Source organism: Scleropages formosus, chromosome 24 (assembly GCF_900964775.1).
Source record: "Scleropages formosus chromosome 24, fSclFor1.1, whole genome shotgun sequence".
NCBI classification, from domain to species: Eukaryota; Metazoa; Chordata; class Actinopteri; order Osteoglossiformes; family Osteoglossidae; genus Scleropages; species Scleropages formosus.
Window position 1 is genome coordinate 6,389,991 of NC_041829.1, and position 14,285 is coordinate 6,404,275.

The following is a 14,285-nucleotide window of genomic DNA, read 5'->3' on the forward strand; positions in this document are numbered from 1 at the left end:
TAACTGGCTACTGAGATTGCAGGTATCCCCAGGGGAAAATCTTAATCTTAATCCACACACTGCATTCGAAGGCCTGGACCCAATTTACCAGTGTGACAAACTAAGAAGATGCAGTCCTGCTTTCCCACTGATGCTTTTCATACCAACTTGACCATGTGTTTTTGTGTAACTGCTTTCCTGACTTTGTGGGGACACACACACAGGCTGAAGCCACTTGTCCCAAGTGGGGTTGTAGCGAGCCGGAGCCTAAACAGGCAACACAGGGCTCACGGCTGAAGAGGGAGGGAAGAAACCCAGGACGGGACACTAGTCCATCGCAAGGTACCCCGAGCAGGACTTGAACCCCAGACCCATTGGAGAACAGGACCCAGTTAAGCCCACTGTGCCACTCTGCCCCCCTCTTTGTAGTGGTATTTTTTTAGATTTAGTGGGAAAAAATTCAAAGCACCTAAACACATCGCTTGGTGTCACAACCAATAAAAGCGCAAAAATACACAGACCCCTCAATTTATTCAGGGCTTACGGACCATAAAAGCTTCAAATGAAGTATAATGAATTTAAAAATTGCTCTAAGACTTGTGTATTCATTCCTTTTTTTGTTAATTGCTCTTCCTATAGCTGCTATGTTCCAGAGCCCATCTGGGAAGTGTAACACATAAGGCGGGGAGCACTGTGGCTGGGATGACAGTCAATTGCAGGACCTTTATTTTATTAGTTGTCATTATTGTGACATTCGTCAGCGTCTGGTTATTTTCAGTTTGCAGGCTCTGTATAAGTCTCGGAAATACCTATAGGAAATTATATATGCAGTAAACCTTTTTTTAACTTTTGAGTTGCAGTTAAAATTAATTTGATTGGTAAAACTAATTTGATTAATGATTGATAATAAATATACAGTGTATCAAAAATATTGTAATGCTTATTCTTCAGCAGAGATTTTTTCTATTAATTTGTGCACCATTTCTCATCTTGTTATGGATCATAGACACTCAGGAACGCAAGGCTGAAGCCGTAAACACTGCAGATGTTACTTAAATAAAAGCAGTTCAACTCCAGCATTGTTGCATTGTCTTGGCCGAAGGCATTTTACTGCCAACTAATGACCGGATGTGGAACTGCAGATGATAGATTCCCAGCAACAATTTTTTGAAAATAAATATATATATGGGTAGTACGGCGGGTCTGACCGGTGCCTTGCTATGCAGTGGGTCTGGGGTTTGGGTGCTTGGGATGTGCAGTGCCCCTGTCTTTCTCCCTGTGTTTGCCTCCCCCACCATGCAGATGAAGGACCTGGCAACCCACCTCTGTCCCCCCCTTGACTTGCCTTGGAAACCACTAGAGTGGCTGCTATGGGTCGGCTCCGACTCGGCACCTTGCATGCATGTATATGTGTGTGTGTATATAAATATATATATATATAGGCAATTGTGACAGATGTATCAATCCCAATATATAGCAATATCAGAAAGAAGGAGCATGAGAAGACTGAGAAGTACCAAGGGCTGAAAGAAGAATTGGAACAGATGTGGAAGGTGAAGTCCAGTGTGACCCCAAAACAGGGAGAGTGGCTCCAGCAGATTCCAGGTACAACATTTGAAGTCCCTCTCCAGAAGAATGCAGTCCTAGGAACAGCTAAGACACTGCGCAGAACCCTCCCGCTCCAAGACCTCTGGTAGAGGACCCGAGCTCGAGGAACTCGAAGATTGGCAACGCGAGGATCCGATATAATGTTTTCAAAGTTGTCGTAACCAGAGAAAACGCGAAAGGCTGATTTATCGATATTGACAGCGATGCTCCACAGAAACCTTTATCCGATCAAGCCGGACTGGAAATGTGTAGAACAAGCCGTTCTTTCGGCATCAGGAACAGGAGGGGGAAAACCGAAACGCTGCTGACGACACCGATTCAACCGCACCAGTGTGAGGGCTGGTAAGGACATTACTGCTCGATCCAATTTGTACGCCTATCCAGCACTGGGATTTATGGACACGGTATGGCTGGTTGTCGGGCACCCCGCGGAAGAAATTTAACCCAAAGTTCAAAAATAATTTCACAGATGTTGATACACCTGCCCGCTCTAACTGACCCGCTAATTTTCCTCTATTAACTGGCGCCAAGAGCAGGGCAATTTCAATAGCAGAACAATGAAACCTGTGGGTCTCATCGCTGCCCATATGGAACAAATTTCATCTCCAACACGAAAACGGCTCTGCGCAATGTTACACAGCTGTTTCTAGAAGGACGGAAACGGTGACACGAACCTGAATAGAAATGAGACCGACACACACTATTCCTAGGACTCCCACGGAAACAGGAATGATATCGTCTGCTTGATAAGCGGCAGGATGTGTTCTAACCTACCCGGAATGCACCGCTGAGCCGGCTAGCACCGTAGCGCACCTGAAAGTGATGCGCTTCACAACGTTTGCATCTCCCTGCCTGCACGTCGGAGCTACGGCGATCCCCGGTGGGCCCTTCTGAAATCGCGGGTCATTTGCCCCTCTGCATGAGGTGCAGCTGCAATCGTCGGCCTGCCTGGGGCGCTGTTCAAAGATCGCGTCCGGGAGTGTTCCAGAGAGGCCTAAAAGAGTCCCGGGCCGGGAATTGCAGATTCGACATTAAACGCTATCCAACTGTTGTTCTCCGAGAAATCGGTCTTTGAAGGCCGTGGAAAACAGACGGTAATCTGAATAAAAAACCGAGAACCACATGAGCGATGTGCCCGGCAAGGGGATTACAGAACCATCTCACGCAGACACCAATAAACCGACCAATTTTTTTCGAGACCAGGTTTTCGACTCGCCCGGCTCCCATGTGCGATTTCTCGATTTCCCACGCAACGCACGTCGAGCCACTCGGAAATCTGGGTCGGCCGGTAACGCTCTTCGGCAATGTCACACAGCGAGCGTCGGTGGGCCGAAGCCAACAAAGTGTGCGCGGCGTGTTTGCGCGTGAGAGACGTGGCACCCGCCTGACGCAGAAGAACAGCACCACCGGTCCGGACTTCTTTGGGAATTCGTGCTCCAGCACACGTCGGTCCAGCTGCAGCCAGCTGAAATGGCCCCTGGTGGTTCCCGCAAGCGAAACACACTGAGGTTACACAAACAGAGCACATGCAAGGACAACACACAAAGCCCACTTGTCACCTAAAAAGTGGGAATTACGCAACAATTTCTAATGATTTCCCTAAACAAGCTGCACAGCACAACACACTCAAAATGCTATATTAATCAGAGGCACTTTTGAGCCCAGCAGGTGGCGCAGTGGTTAAAGCTGTCACCCTGCAGCCAAAAAAAAACACAGTTTTGCACCTCCTGCTGTCGTACTCTTTATTGAGGTACTTACCCTGAATTAATATTCACATTTATTCATTTAGCTGACACTTTTTCCCAAAATGACTTACAGTGTTAAGATCCTTGCAATTTTTTACCCGTTTACACAGCTGCGTAATTTTACCGGAGCAAATTAGGGTAAGTACCTTGCTCCAGGGTACTACTACAGCAGGAGGTGGGAATCGAACCTGCAACCTTTGGGTCTAAAGGCAGTAGTTCTAACCAGTATGCTACCAGCTGCCCTGTGCACATAAATACAGTACTACAGTAAAAATTTCCCAGCTGTGTAAATGGGTAAAACCTTGCAGGTGGCTTAAGACTGAGGGTGTGAGATAAATAAGTGTATATATAAGACAAGAAAAGCTATACTGAATACACAAACGAGTCACATAGACAGCTGGGGAAAACACTGTTCAAATAATTCGGGATTGTAGAGGTTTCATCATGTAGGTCACCTCATACCCACAATGCACTGCTGCACACTCGCAAAAACTACAAGGACAAAGAGCGCAGCATCTTCGAAGTTCGTCGTGTTGTTATTTTCATGGCGTCCCGGGTGGCGCGCGGCGATTTCCGTACTCAGCCTGGCTTCGTGAGGCTAGACGTCATGAAACTTTTACACAAGTTTCCCAAATCTGTCACTCCCTCTACTGCGCGAACCGAACAGCAGGCTGACATTCACAGCATCTCTCTTAAGTATTTCAAAAATTCAGAAATCATTTTTAAAAAAAAGTTGACAGACACACTCACGTTTCATCTGTGTATGATATTCCAAAATACTCCTTTTCTTTCAAGTTGAAGTGAGAGGCCACCAGGTCCAGCAGATCTTTTGCCATCAGTTTGGGCTGAAAGGAACAGGAGAAAAAAAAAATCATCTTCCAGTAATTAATATGAAAAGATCACTCGCGTTCGGTGCTTCAGAGAAACCACATGACAAGAAATACGATCCGCAAACACGCAGTTGGCTGCGATCTCTAGGCCCGGGATGGACTCAATGACACGGTGCCCCCGGCTCAGCGCTCCTGGTGACTGCTGCTGCAGGATTCAATCAAACACACCACAGTCCTGGATGGCACCGCTACCATCGTGATGTTGGGTCGTTGCTCACTTTGGAGACGCCACTGGCTGCACACACACGAGGCCCCCGGCAGCTCCTCCAGCTCTCCCGGAACGCCATTGGCCTAAGAGGGCTCGTGACAGACCGCTCTAATTACTATTTTCGTTCGGCCTGGGCTTACAAAAGGCCGTTTTCAATTAAGTGCACGGGAAAGCAAGAACAGTCATTAAATCGACGTGGCATGAGTAATTTTTCTAAAAATAACTACTGTAGGGGGGAAGAATATAGAGCAGCGTACAATGAGACCATCCAACCCCTTGCCGGGGGCTTGCCAGCAGGAGCGGACCAGCTTTGGACCACTCGACTGTTTGCACTGGGATTCTGTAAATATCACAAACGCTCTCCCAGCACTCTATATTGTAGTGTGTAAATTAAATGCCAATAAAAACTCATTTTCACACACCTCCGGGGAACAATAGCGCATTATCTTATTTTCCATAATCAAAGACACTTATTGATGTTAATTACGGCCTAAAGCTGGAAAAACCTCAAGGTTTCGCTCTCAAGGTGAAGAGAGACCGTTCGCCTCACAGGTGCGAAGATCACAGCCAAGGTCATTAGCATAAATGGATTAAATTTACTTGGTTTGTACTCCAACCCTGCAAAGAAGTTTTGTTCTGCTTTCATGTTTCATAGGATAGGGGTGCTGTAATTTGAAAGTCACTTGAAAGCCACCCACTGCAAGACATAAGTGCTATCAGGTGCCTATGCTTTGCAGGGGGTGCAGAGTTTGCACGGGGGACACAGTGGGAGTAGGATTGGGGGTCTCACAGCTGCAGAGTCGTGGATTCAAACCCTGGTTAGTCTGTGTGGAGCTTGCATGGGTGTCCTCCAGGTGCTCTGGTTTCCTCCCACACTTCAGAAAAATGTGTGTTGGGTGACCTGGTGACTACGTAGTGTCTATGTGAGTAAATAAGTGTGTTACACTACTGTGCTGTATAAATGAGTGAGTAATAGCTGGGTGTGTATGATGGTGTATGAAGCGCTGTAAATCACCTTGGTGAAAGCAAACAGCTCAATAATCACTGAACGTCACTTTGGAGAAACGTGTCGGCTAATGAACGAATGTGTTACCGCATTACCTTCTATCCACCATCCTGTCATGATCATGATGTGTGTACGCAATATATCGACATGTGAAGCTCAGACGGACGCTCTGCTCATAACTTGGTCGCCCCGTACGTGGGTGGGTTTCCTCCGGGTGCTCTGGTTTCCTCCCACAGTCCAAAGACATGCTGTTCAGTTTCACCCATAGTGTGTGAGTGACAGACAGAGTGTGTTCCACTGATGTATGGATGAGTGACCCAGTGTAAGCAGCGTATCTAGCAGCGTTAAGTCACCTTAGTGAATAAAGGTGTGTGGGCTAATAACACTACATAGTGTTCAGTGGAAGTCGCTGTGCAGAAAAGCATCGGCTAAATAAATGAAATGAAATGTAAATGTAACTTGGCCGATCTGAGAACAATCACCTCTTGGCCACACCCCCTCAGAGGGTCGCGGATCCAGATGACTCCGGGGCACAGGCCGAACACCATCTGGGCTGAAGCACGACCCGACCGCCGAAGCCGACGTCCTTTACAGGGGGGCTGTGGACCGAGTTCCACGCCAACCCCTCCCCCTACATTTACCTGCCAAGGCCCTGAAAATGGGCCACGTTGAGTTCCAGTGCCAAACGCCAGGCCTATTAAACACGTCTCGTGCTGGCAGGCCATAAATTACTGTGGCGGTGCGCCGTTCGACCAAACTGCCACCCGTTGTGTGCACGCACTTACCGGCCTGGACTAAGCAAACTGTTATTGATGAACACATTATAGAAATTTCTAGAGAACGCCAGTACGTGGTGTGATGCTAATAAGCTCTGTCTTGAATATAAGACATGCAGTGACTGGATTAACATCATACAGTGATTAATTTTATCATTGTTATACCTGCTTTTTTATTTTTAATTTTTATCATTTTATATTTATTTTTATTCTGAATATCGCTGTGTGTAAAATGGCTCAAATGCTAGAATCTGGGTCATTGGTTGAATCTGCGATTGAACTGCCAAAGCAAATGACGTGAATTCTTTACTTTCTCTTCCCTTGCCAAGTATTGATGTATGAACAACAAAAGAAGTCAAAATTCGCATGCATTAGCAATGTGGGTTTTTTATTTTTACCATCATAAATTGATGCCATGTGCTGCTTCTTTGTGCTTGGGCTGTGCGACTGGACATGGGTTCAAACCCAGCTCAGTCTGTGTGTAATTTCCATGTTTTTGTGTGGGTTCCCTCCAGATGCTCTGGTTTCCTCCCACACTGCAAAGAAGTGTTTCAGATGGATGGGTGACTCTAAATTGCCCTTAGCATGTGTGAGTAAACAGATGTGTCACATGAGCATACTGTATAAATGGGTGAATTACTGTAAGGAGTTCACTCTAGCGGGGGCGAAGCGGGTTCGGCTGGGTCCTGCTCTCTGGTGGGTCTGGGGTTCGAATCCCGCTTGGGGTGCCTTGTGATGGACTTGTGTCCTGTCCTGGGTGTGTCCCCTCCCCCCTCCAGCCTTGCGCCCTGTGAGGCTCCGGTTCGCTGCGACTCCACTTGGGACAAGCAGTTTCAGTGTGTGTGAGTTTACTCTAGTGTATATAATAGCGTAAGTCATCTTGGTAAAACGCACCAGCTAAATACCAGTTAATAATCATTGTGCATTGCTTTGCAGAAAAGCATCTATGCAATGAATAAATGCAAATGTTGACGTGAAATGGCACTTTTATACCATGCAGCACACACTGGGAGGTGAGGTACATTTACCGCTCCAAGGCCATCATTAGAACGGGACCAAGAACCTCCTTTGGCACAGTGGCTCTTCATCACACAAAGCTGTGCGCCTACACTGCGTCTCTTCTTAATCCTCACGGAGCCTTTCGGGATTACCAAGGGACCCCCTGTGAGAGGCTGGGTAGGGTGTTCAAGTGCAGACCAGGCTTGCTATTCAACTAGGATCAGGGACCTCATTAACATAATAACCCACAATCCTCTGCTTCGCATTGACTGAGAGTAGCGAAGCGAGATTAGTGCTCCAGCACTTTGCTGATGGGCAGAAAGCGAATAAAAGTGGCTGTTCGGTGAAAATCCTCTTGGGTGGTTTTTGAGTAACGGACTAGGCTGATGTTCCAGGAAAGGTAGGTTCTTGCGGTGTGAAGGTTACGTTGACAAGTGGGTTATTCGGGATCCTAAAGCCTGCCGTCAACCGTTCCAGCTGTGTTTGGCCTCCCTCCCAAGAGCACCTAGCAAACACATTTGAACTGCGGGTGTCGACGTTCCCAAGACCCCATCTCGCAAACCCGTGTTTGCTCAGGAGTCCGTGATGAAACTCCCGGTCACACTCCCTCCCACAGTCACCCTGATCTGAGAAACTCTGCACATGGGTTCTCGAAAAGCTTCTAGGATGGATCTTTTCACATCTGACATTTATTTATCTAGCTGATGATTTTCTATAAAAGGCTTTGAAACATTACGTCATACATACTTATTTACCCATTTATACAGCTGGGTAATTTTTACTGCATCAGATCAGGGTAAGAACCTTGATCAAGGGTACTTAAGCAGGAAGTGGCTTAAGGGTTTCTGTCCAACACAAGTCCACCGGGACAAGGGCCGGTGACAAGCCGTTGAAGGAATAAAAAACATCTTGACGTCCGTTCCTCACTAGTCAACTTCAAAACTCAATTACAATTGACATCACGCGCACGAATAACCTTGCAATGCATTTTCAAACAAATAAGTGATATAATTATCACCAGTCATAGTCAGACTGGAATATTCATCTTTTGATCACTGTATGTTAATAAAATTCTATATAGACAATATAAGCAATCAATTATGATTAAATACCATGGAAAGTGAAACTAATGAAAGGTGTAACAAAGATTCATGCAGTGCATCGGAGGCTAAAACCCTGTTTATGTCAGTTAATTGGAGTGAATGTTAAAATTCAATATATTTCACTGACTACAGCCACGTTACACCCTTTTTCCTGTTAATAATTGAAATTCATCTCCCACAAAAGCATTTGTCCCTTCAGTGAATAAGATCCCACGTTTGGAATATATGGAATATTGATCCAGCACAATCATCGCTTCAATATCCTTTCTTTGTCGACAGAAATTAGACAATAAAAAACTACCTTCTTTAATCCAAGTAATTATCAGTGTGATGAATTTGTATCCAGGGAAAGAAATAATGAACGTATAAATTCAACTTTCTATCCACCACTCTTGTCATGATCATGATGGGTGTACGCAATATATCAACATGTGAAGCTCAGACGGACGCTCTGCTCATAACCTGGTCGCCCCGTACGTGGGTGGGTTTCCTCCCACAGTCCAAAGACATGCTGTTCAGGTTCACCCATAGTGTGTGAGTGACAGACAGAGTGTGTTCCACTGATGTATGGATGAGTGACCCAGTGTAAGTAGCGTATCTAGCAGCGTAAGTCACCTTAGTGAATAAGGTGTGTGGGCTGATAACACTACATAGAGTTCAATGGAAGTCGCTTTGGAGAAAAACGTCTGCTAAATAAATAAATGTAATGTAAATGTAATTTTGCAAATCTAAGAACAATCATCTCTTGCCCACACCCCCTCAGAGAGTCAGAATGTGTAAATTCAGATAAAACCTTTCAACACTAATCTGACCGTGTAGGAACTGACCACAAGTGCCTCAAAATCTATGTATGGAGTCAAAAGGGAAACAAAAAAAAACCCCCAAATAACCTTATTTAATAGTGATGAGTTAGCATCAACTAAATTGCTTCTCGTGAGCATCTAGTGATTTAAAATTATAATAATTTAGAAATGTATAACAAATCCATGCATAACTGCATGTGTTCCAAAAAAATCAGTTCTCATCTGATTTATCTGTAAGTTCTTAGTCTTCTTTGCACATTCGTTGAGGAAGTATTTTGGCCTTTTCTTGAGCAAATTATCTGTTGCCTCAGGGTGGAGAACACCTGGTAACGTAGTGGTTAAAGCTGCTGCCTTTGGACCCAAAGGCTGTAGGTTTAAATCCCACCTCCAGCTGTAGTACCCTTGAGCAAGGTACTTACCCTGAATTGCTCCAGTAAAATTACCCAGCTGTATAAATGAGTAAACAATTATAAGTGGCCCTGGAGGAAAGTGTTGGCTAATTGGGTGGGGTTTTGAGTCTTGGCTTGAGAACGAGATTTGCGCATTCCCTCCCATTCTAAAACCCATCCAACTGTCTGCAGTTTGTCTTCATTAGGGTGAAATATTTGTCTCCGCTTATTACTGAGACGCCACTCTCGTCTCGCCATGTTCACACGTGTTGAGGCCTGTCAAGTCAGCAATAAATCCAGTCCAATCCTCCTCTAAGTGGTCCTTCATCAACTGCCAGTCGCAAAAAAGACTTCATCCGAGTCATCGAAATGGACTGTGCCTTTTCAACATTCTTGACTGAGAGCTGTCATGTAAATTTTATATACCAAGGAGAAGGTTCCACCAGTACTTCAGGAATGATGCAAGCTTGTGGTTGACTTTGAGAGGAGATCACGTCTGACAGCTCACCTGAGCTGCACATGAATGCAGATCGAGGGGTCTTTGAAAGGGGTCACCTAGAGCAACATCAAGAGCATAGTGATCAAAACCAACATAGTGGTGGAAGAGTCAATGGGGATGAAAAAAGCAACCCAAGAGCACCTGGATTATGGCTGGGGACCCATTGCGTAGTGTATGCATGTCCACTGCTCTTATTGAGAAACATCGACAGATTGCGGCAAACACAGCTAGGAGTCCACTTTGGCGGATGTGGACAGTCAAGTAGAGACCGCACGGTGAATCCTTCAGCTTCTAGAGGCAAGGTGCCGAGGACACCGACTCCAGGTAAGGATGCATCCAGATGCACTCCATAACACTGATGGGCAGCCAAAAAAGACTGCAGGTTTGGGTGAGGGTGGGGGGTGGGGGCACTGCAGGGAGGGCTTCAGTGCCGAGGACCCCTCTGTCTCCTTCAGAGCTGTTCCACAGGATGGTTCATCTCTTGCCCTCTACACCAGCTCCAAAACCCTTTGCCCCACTCTTTAAAATACACCAAATAATAAATGCATGCATTTAATGCAAAAGTTTCAATTTACAGAAATACAAAAGCCCAAAGCACCATTTAAACTGAGTTACAGCTGCAAAATTACCTGGGACACTCTACCCATAATGCATACACACACACACACACACACACATTTTCAGAACCGCTTGTCCCTTACGGGGTCACGGGGAACCGGAGCCTACCCGGCAACACAGGGCGTAAGGCCGGAGGGGGAAGGGGACACACCCAGGACGGGACGCCAGTCCGCCGCAAGGCACCCCAAGCGGGACTCGAACCCCAGACCCACCGGAGAGCAGGACTGCGGTCCAACCCACTGCGCCACCGCACCCCCTATAATGCATACACCATTCCATAAATGCAATTATTGTGCATTATGCTTAGCTATAGTAACCGCTAACTAGAGCTCAAGTAAAATGTAAATTCCCCTTGCAATAAAAACTGGCATGCTGTAATAAATCACAGTACGGCACAGTACAGTATGGGTATCCAGGAGGCTGTCCTAATTTCGAGGAACAGCGACTACTTTGTGTTCTACATGCGCCGACATCAAGGGCACTGTGTCCACAAACAAAATGCTTGCGGAGAGCCGTACGCCACAGGGGGCCAGTGAAGTTGCGACTACCAGTAAACCGTAGTATTTCACACCAACAACTGACCTGCTGCAGAAGAAGCTGTGTAAGAAATACAACGTGCCGGACAAGTTGCAGTGATTTACTTTCCCCAGAACCTGTTTAATGAGGAAACTATATATATATATATATATATATATATATTTTATTAATAATGTACTTATACAGTCCTTCAGGCACTAATTCTCAAATTAGAAAAAAATTTAAACCACACAGAGTACACAAAGGGAACATGTTAATCGTGAGGACAGGCCATTCGGGGGGGGGGTGCAGGTCTGCTGAAAGGACTCTTCGATAGAAGTGGGCTTTTTTCACCGATGTAACAGCAAATACAGCAAAGCCCTCGCATAACAAGGTCCCACATAACAAAAAAAGATCCAAAATGCTTTAAGATATAACCCCTTTTATTATTCAATGGGATTGTTTTTCAATATAACTGCATTACTGCCCCACTGCGTGGTCACTTTACTTCCACAACAGGTATTTTATTCACTGCCTTCTACATATTTCAAATACTGTATGATTGCTTGATAACAAAACCAGCTGCTGCACATAAACCCCTCCTTCATATTTCCTATGCGCTAACAATGGAAACCAATCACAACGGTCAATTACGGCAAACTGACACGACCCACAAGGACAGTACCCCTAAAAGCCAGAGGAGGCGCCACTCGGTGCCACTAGCCCACACCCATGCTCCTGTGCGCAATCCAGTGCTTAGTGAAGCATGAAAGGAAAAATGATGGAGGCTAAACTGTGAATTCTCAATTGGTGTTCCCTTTGGGATTTGCCGAACTTTAGTTACCTCTTTCTCGAGTCTTGTTCCATATGCGTTTATGTTCCAGTCCCAAGTTCCCCTCCTGTCTTTGCCTGCCCAGTACTTGATCACATCTCTGTATTCGAGTCCCACTCTCAGATTCCTGGTTCACTTTTCCCCACTGTGAGAACACACTGTGTATCTCCTTGTCCCGTGTTCATCACTTCACATTCACATATTTAGCAGACACTTTTCTCCAAAGCAACTTCCAATGAACTCTATGTAGTGTTATGAACCCACACACCTTATTCACCGCGGTGACTTACACTGCTAGATATACTACTTACACTGGGTCACTCATCCATACATCAGTGGAACACACACACTCTCTCTGCATCACTCACATACTATGGGGGAAACCTGAACAGCCTGTCTTTGGAGTGTGGGAGGAAACCAGAGCACCCGAAGGAAACCCACACAGACACAGGGAGAGCATGCAAACTCCACGCAGACTAAATGGGGGTCGAACCCACATCCTCTCACACGACAGCAGCGCTACTCGCTGTGCCGCTCATTCTGTTGTTCTCATTATTCTATACTATACAGTTTACACTGTGCACTTAGAGTATAAATACTCTACACATGGGGTCATTATACTTCTTGTCCGTGTTCGGACATTACAGCAACATGCATCCATGTCGGACTCTTGCCCGGACACAGCACAGATATGAGATCGCAGCCGATATGGCAGATTCAATACTGCTAAGCTCATTCATTCGTTTAGCAAATGATTTTTTTGCCAAACCAGTTCTGAGCCACTGACAATGATTTACACCTTTGTGCAGCTGGGTAATTTTTACTGGAGCAATTCAGGGTAAGTACTACAGCAGGAGCACAGACTCAGAAATTGCCAGTAACATACCACAGCATAGGGTCTGCCCACTGACAGAGGCAGTGATCTTGTGAACTTTACATTTATTCATTTAGCTGATGCTTTTCTCCAAAGTGACTTACAATGTTAAGGTATTGATAATTTTTTTTGCTACAGCTGGGTAAGATTCCCCCCCCCCCCCCAGAGCAGTTTAGGGTAAGTACCTGCCTCAAGGGTACTACAGCCAGAGGTAGGGATCAAACCTATGACTTTTGGGTCCAAAAGCAGCAGCTCTAACCCCTACACTACCACTTCACTTTTTCAAACAGAAACATCTGTGAGAAAGATTATTAAAATTTCTCCATCAAGGGGGTCTTCATCCCTGTGCTTCCTAGACAGACTCAGGACCACTATAGCTATGAACGAGACAGGCAGTTATTGATTATGAATGGAAAAATAACAGTAAAAGGCAAGGCAGAATTAATTATTTTTGCTAGAAATTTCTAGAACGTTTTGGTATAATCAGTTATGCGTAAAAATGTCTCCCTTTTTTGCATTTTAATGAATTTAAGGGGGGCACGGTGGTGTGGCGGGCTTGGCCGGGTCCCACTCTCTGGTGGGTCTGGGGTTCGAATTCCGCTTGGGGTGCCTTGCGATGGACTGGCGTCCCGTCCTGGGTGTGTCCCCTCCCCCTCCGGCCTTGCGCCGTGTTGCCGGGGTAGGCTCCTGTTCACCACGACCCTGTTCGGGACAAGCAGTTTCCGACACTGTGTGTGTGTGTGTGTGTGTGTGTGTGAATTTTATGTGACAATTTTAGGTTTTTCCAACGTTTCTTTTTTTTTTTTTTTATAAGAATTAATGGTCTTTTTAACCCCTCATAGGGAATTTGCCTAATAGGGTGATTTCACAGCTCGAATTATCCCTGTTACTGGAGGAATGAGCGTAACTCACAAGACCACAATCGGTTTTAACTGTAGCCATTGACACACACTGACACACCATGCTTATTCAAGTCAATGGCTCAGGGAAAATGGAAAGCTTTGTCTCTCATTTACACGCATCCAGTGTATAATTTTTTTCCGAAACGCCCCGTTACTTGCACCGTTCCGTGTCCGTGCCTGCTTTCCAACCGGCAAAACCCAGACAAGAAATCACATGATGTGTCGGTGATTAAACAGGCTAAATTCGCTCCTTTCACAAATTCGGCCGAGAATGCGGACCGAGCGGCACGAAACGTTCGTAAAACCGCAGCGCTGCGTTAAGTCCTTTCAGAACTTCCGAAATAAAGTCACGTGAGAACGGGGCGCTTTCAAAGAACATCTTTCAGCAACACGAGGAGACCTTTTCGGCAATACAAGCCAGCTCCGAAACTCCTCGCAATGGGAAATAAGACATTCTCTAAAGAAATACCAACGTCTGCCTGGTAATTTTTGCCCAACAAAGGCAACGCACCAGGGGAAGCATTGTTCACACTGCACC

At 45.8% G+C, this 14,285-nt stretch overlaps 1 protein-coding gene across 10 annotated transcripts in view; it reads right to left on the reverse strand.

The window, feature by feature from the left end:
• Nucleotides 1-14,285, reverse strand: part of frmd4a (FERM domain containing 4A) — a 160,582-nt gene that overhangs the window by 39,224 nt on the left and 107,073 nt on the right. For all 10 annotated transcript variants that reach the window (XM_029248663.1, XM_029248664.1, XM_029248665.1 and 7 more), the window contains exons 3-4: nt 4,083-4,177; nt 2,972-3,064 (exon numbers count right to left, since the gene is read on the reverse strand). In XM_029248663.1, the coding sequence (XP_029104496.1) occupies nt 2,972-3,064; nt 4,083-4,177 (188 nt within the window). The remainder of the gene's footprint in view (nt 1-2,971; nt 3,065-4,082; nt 4,178-14,285) is intronic.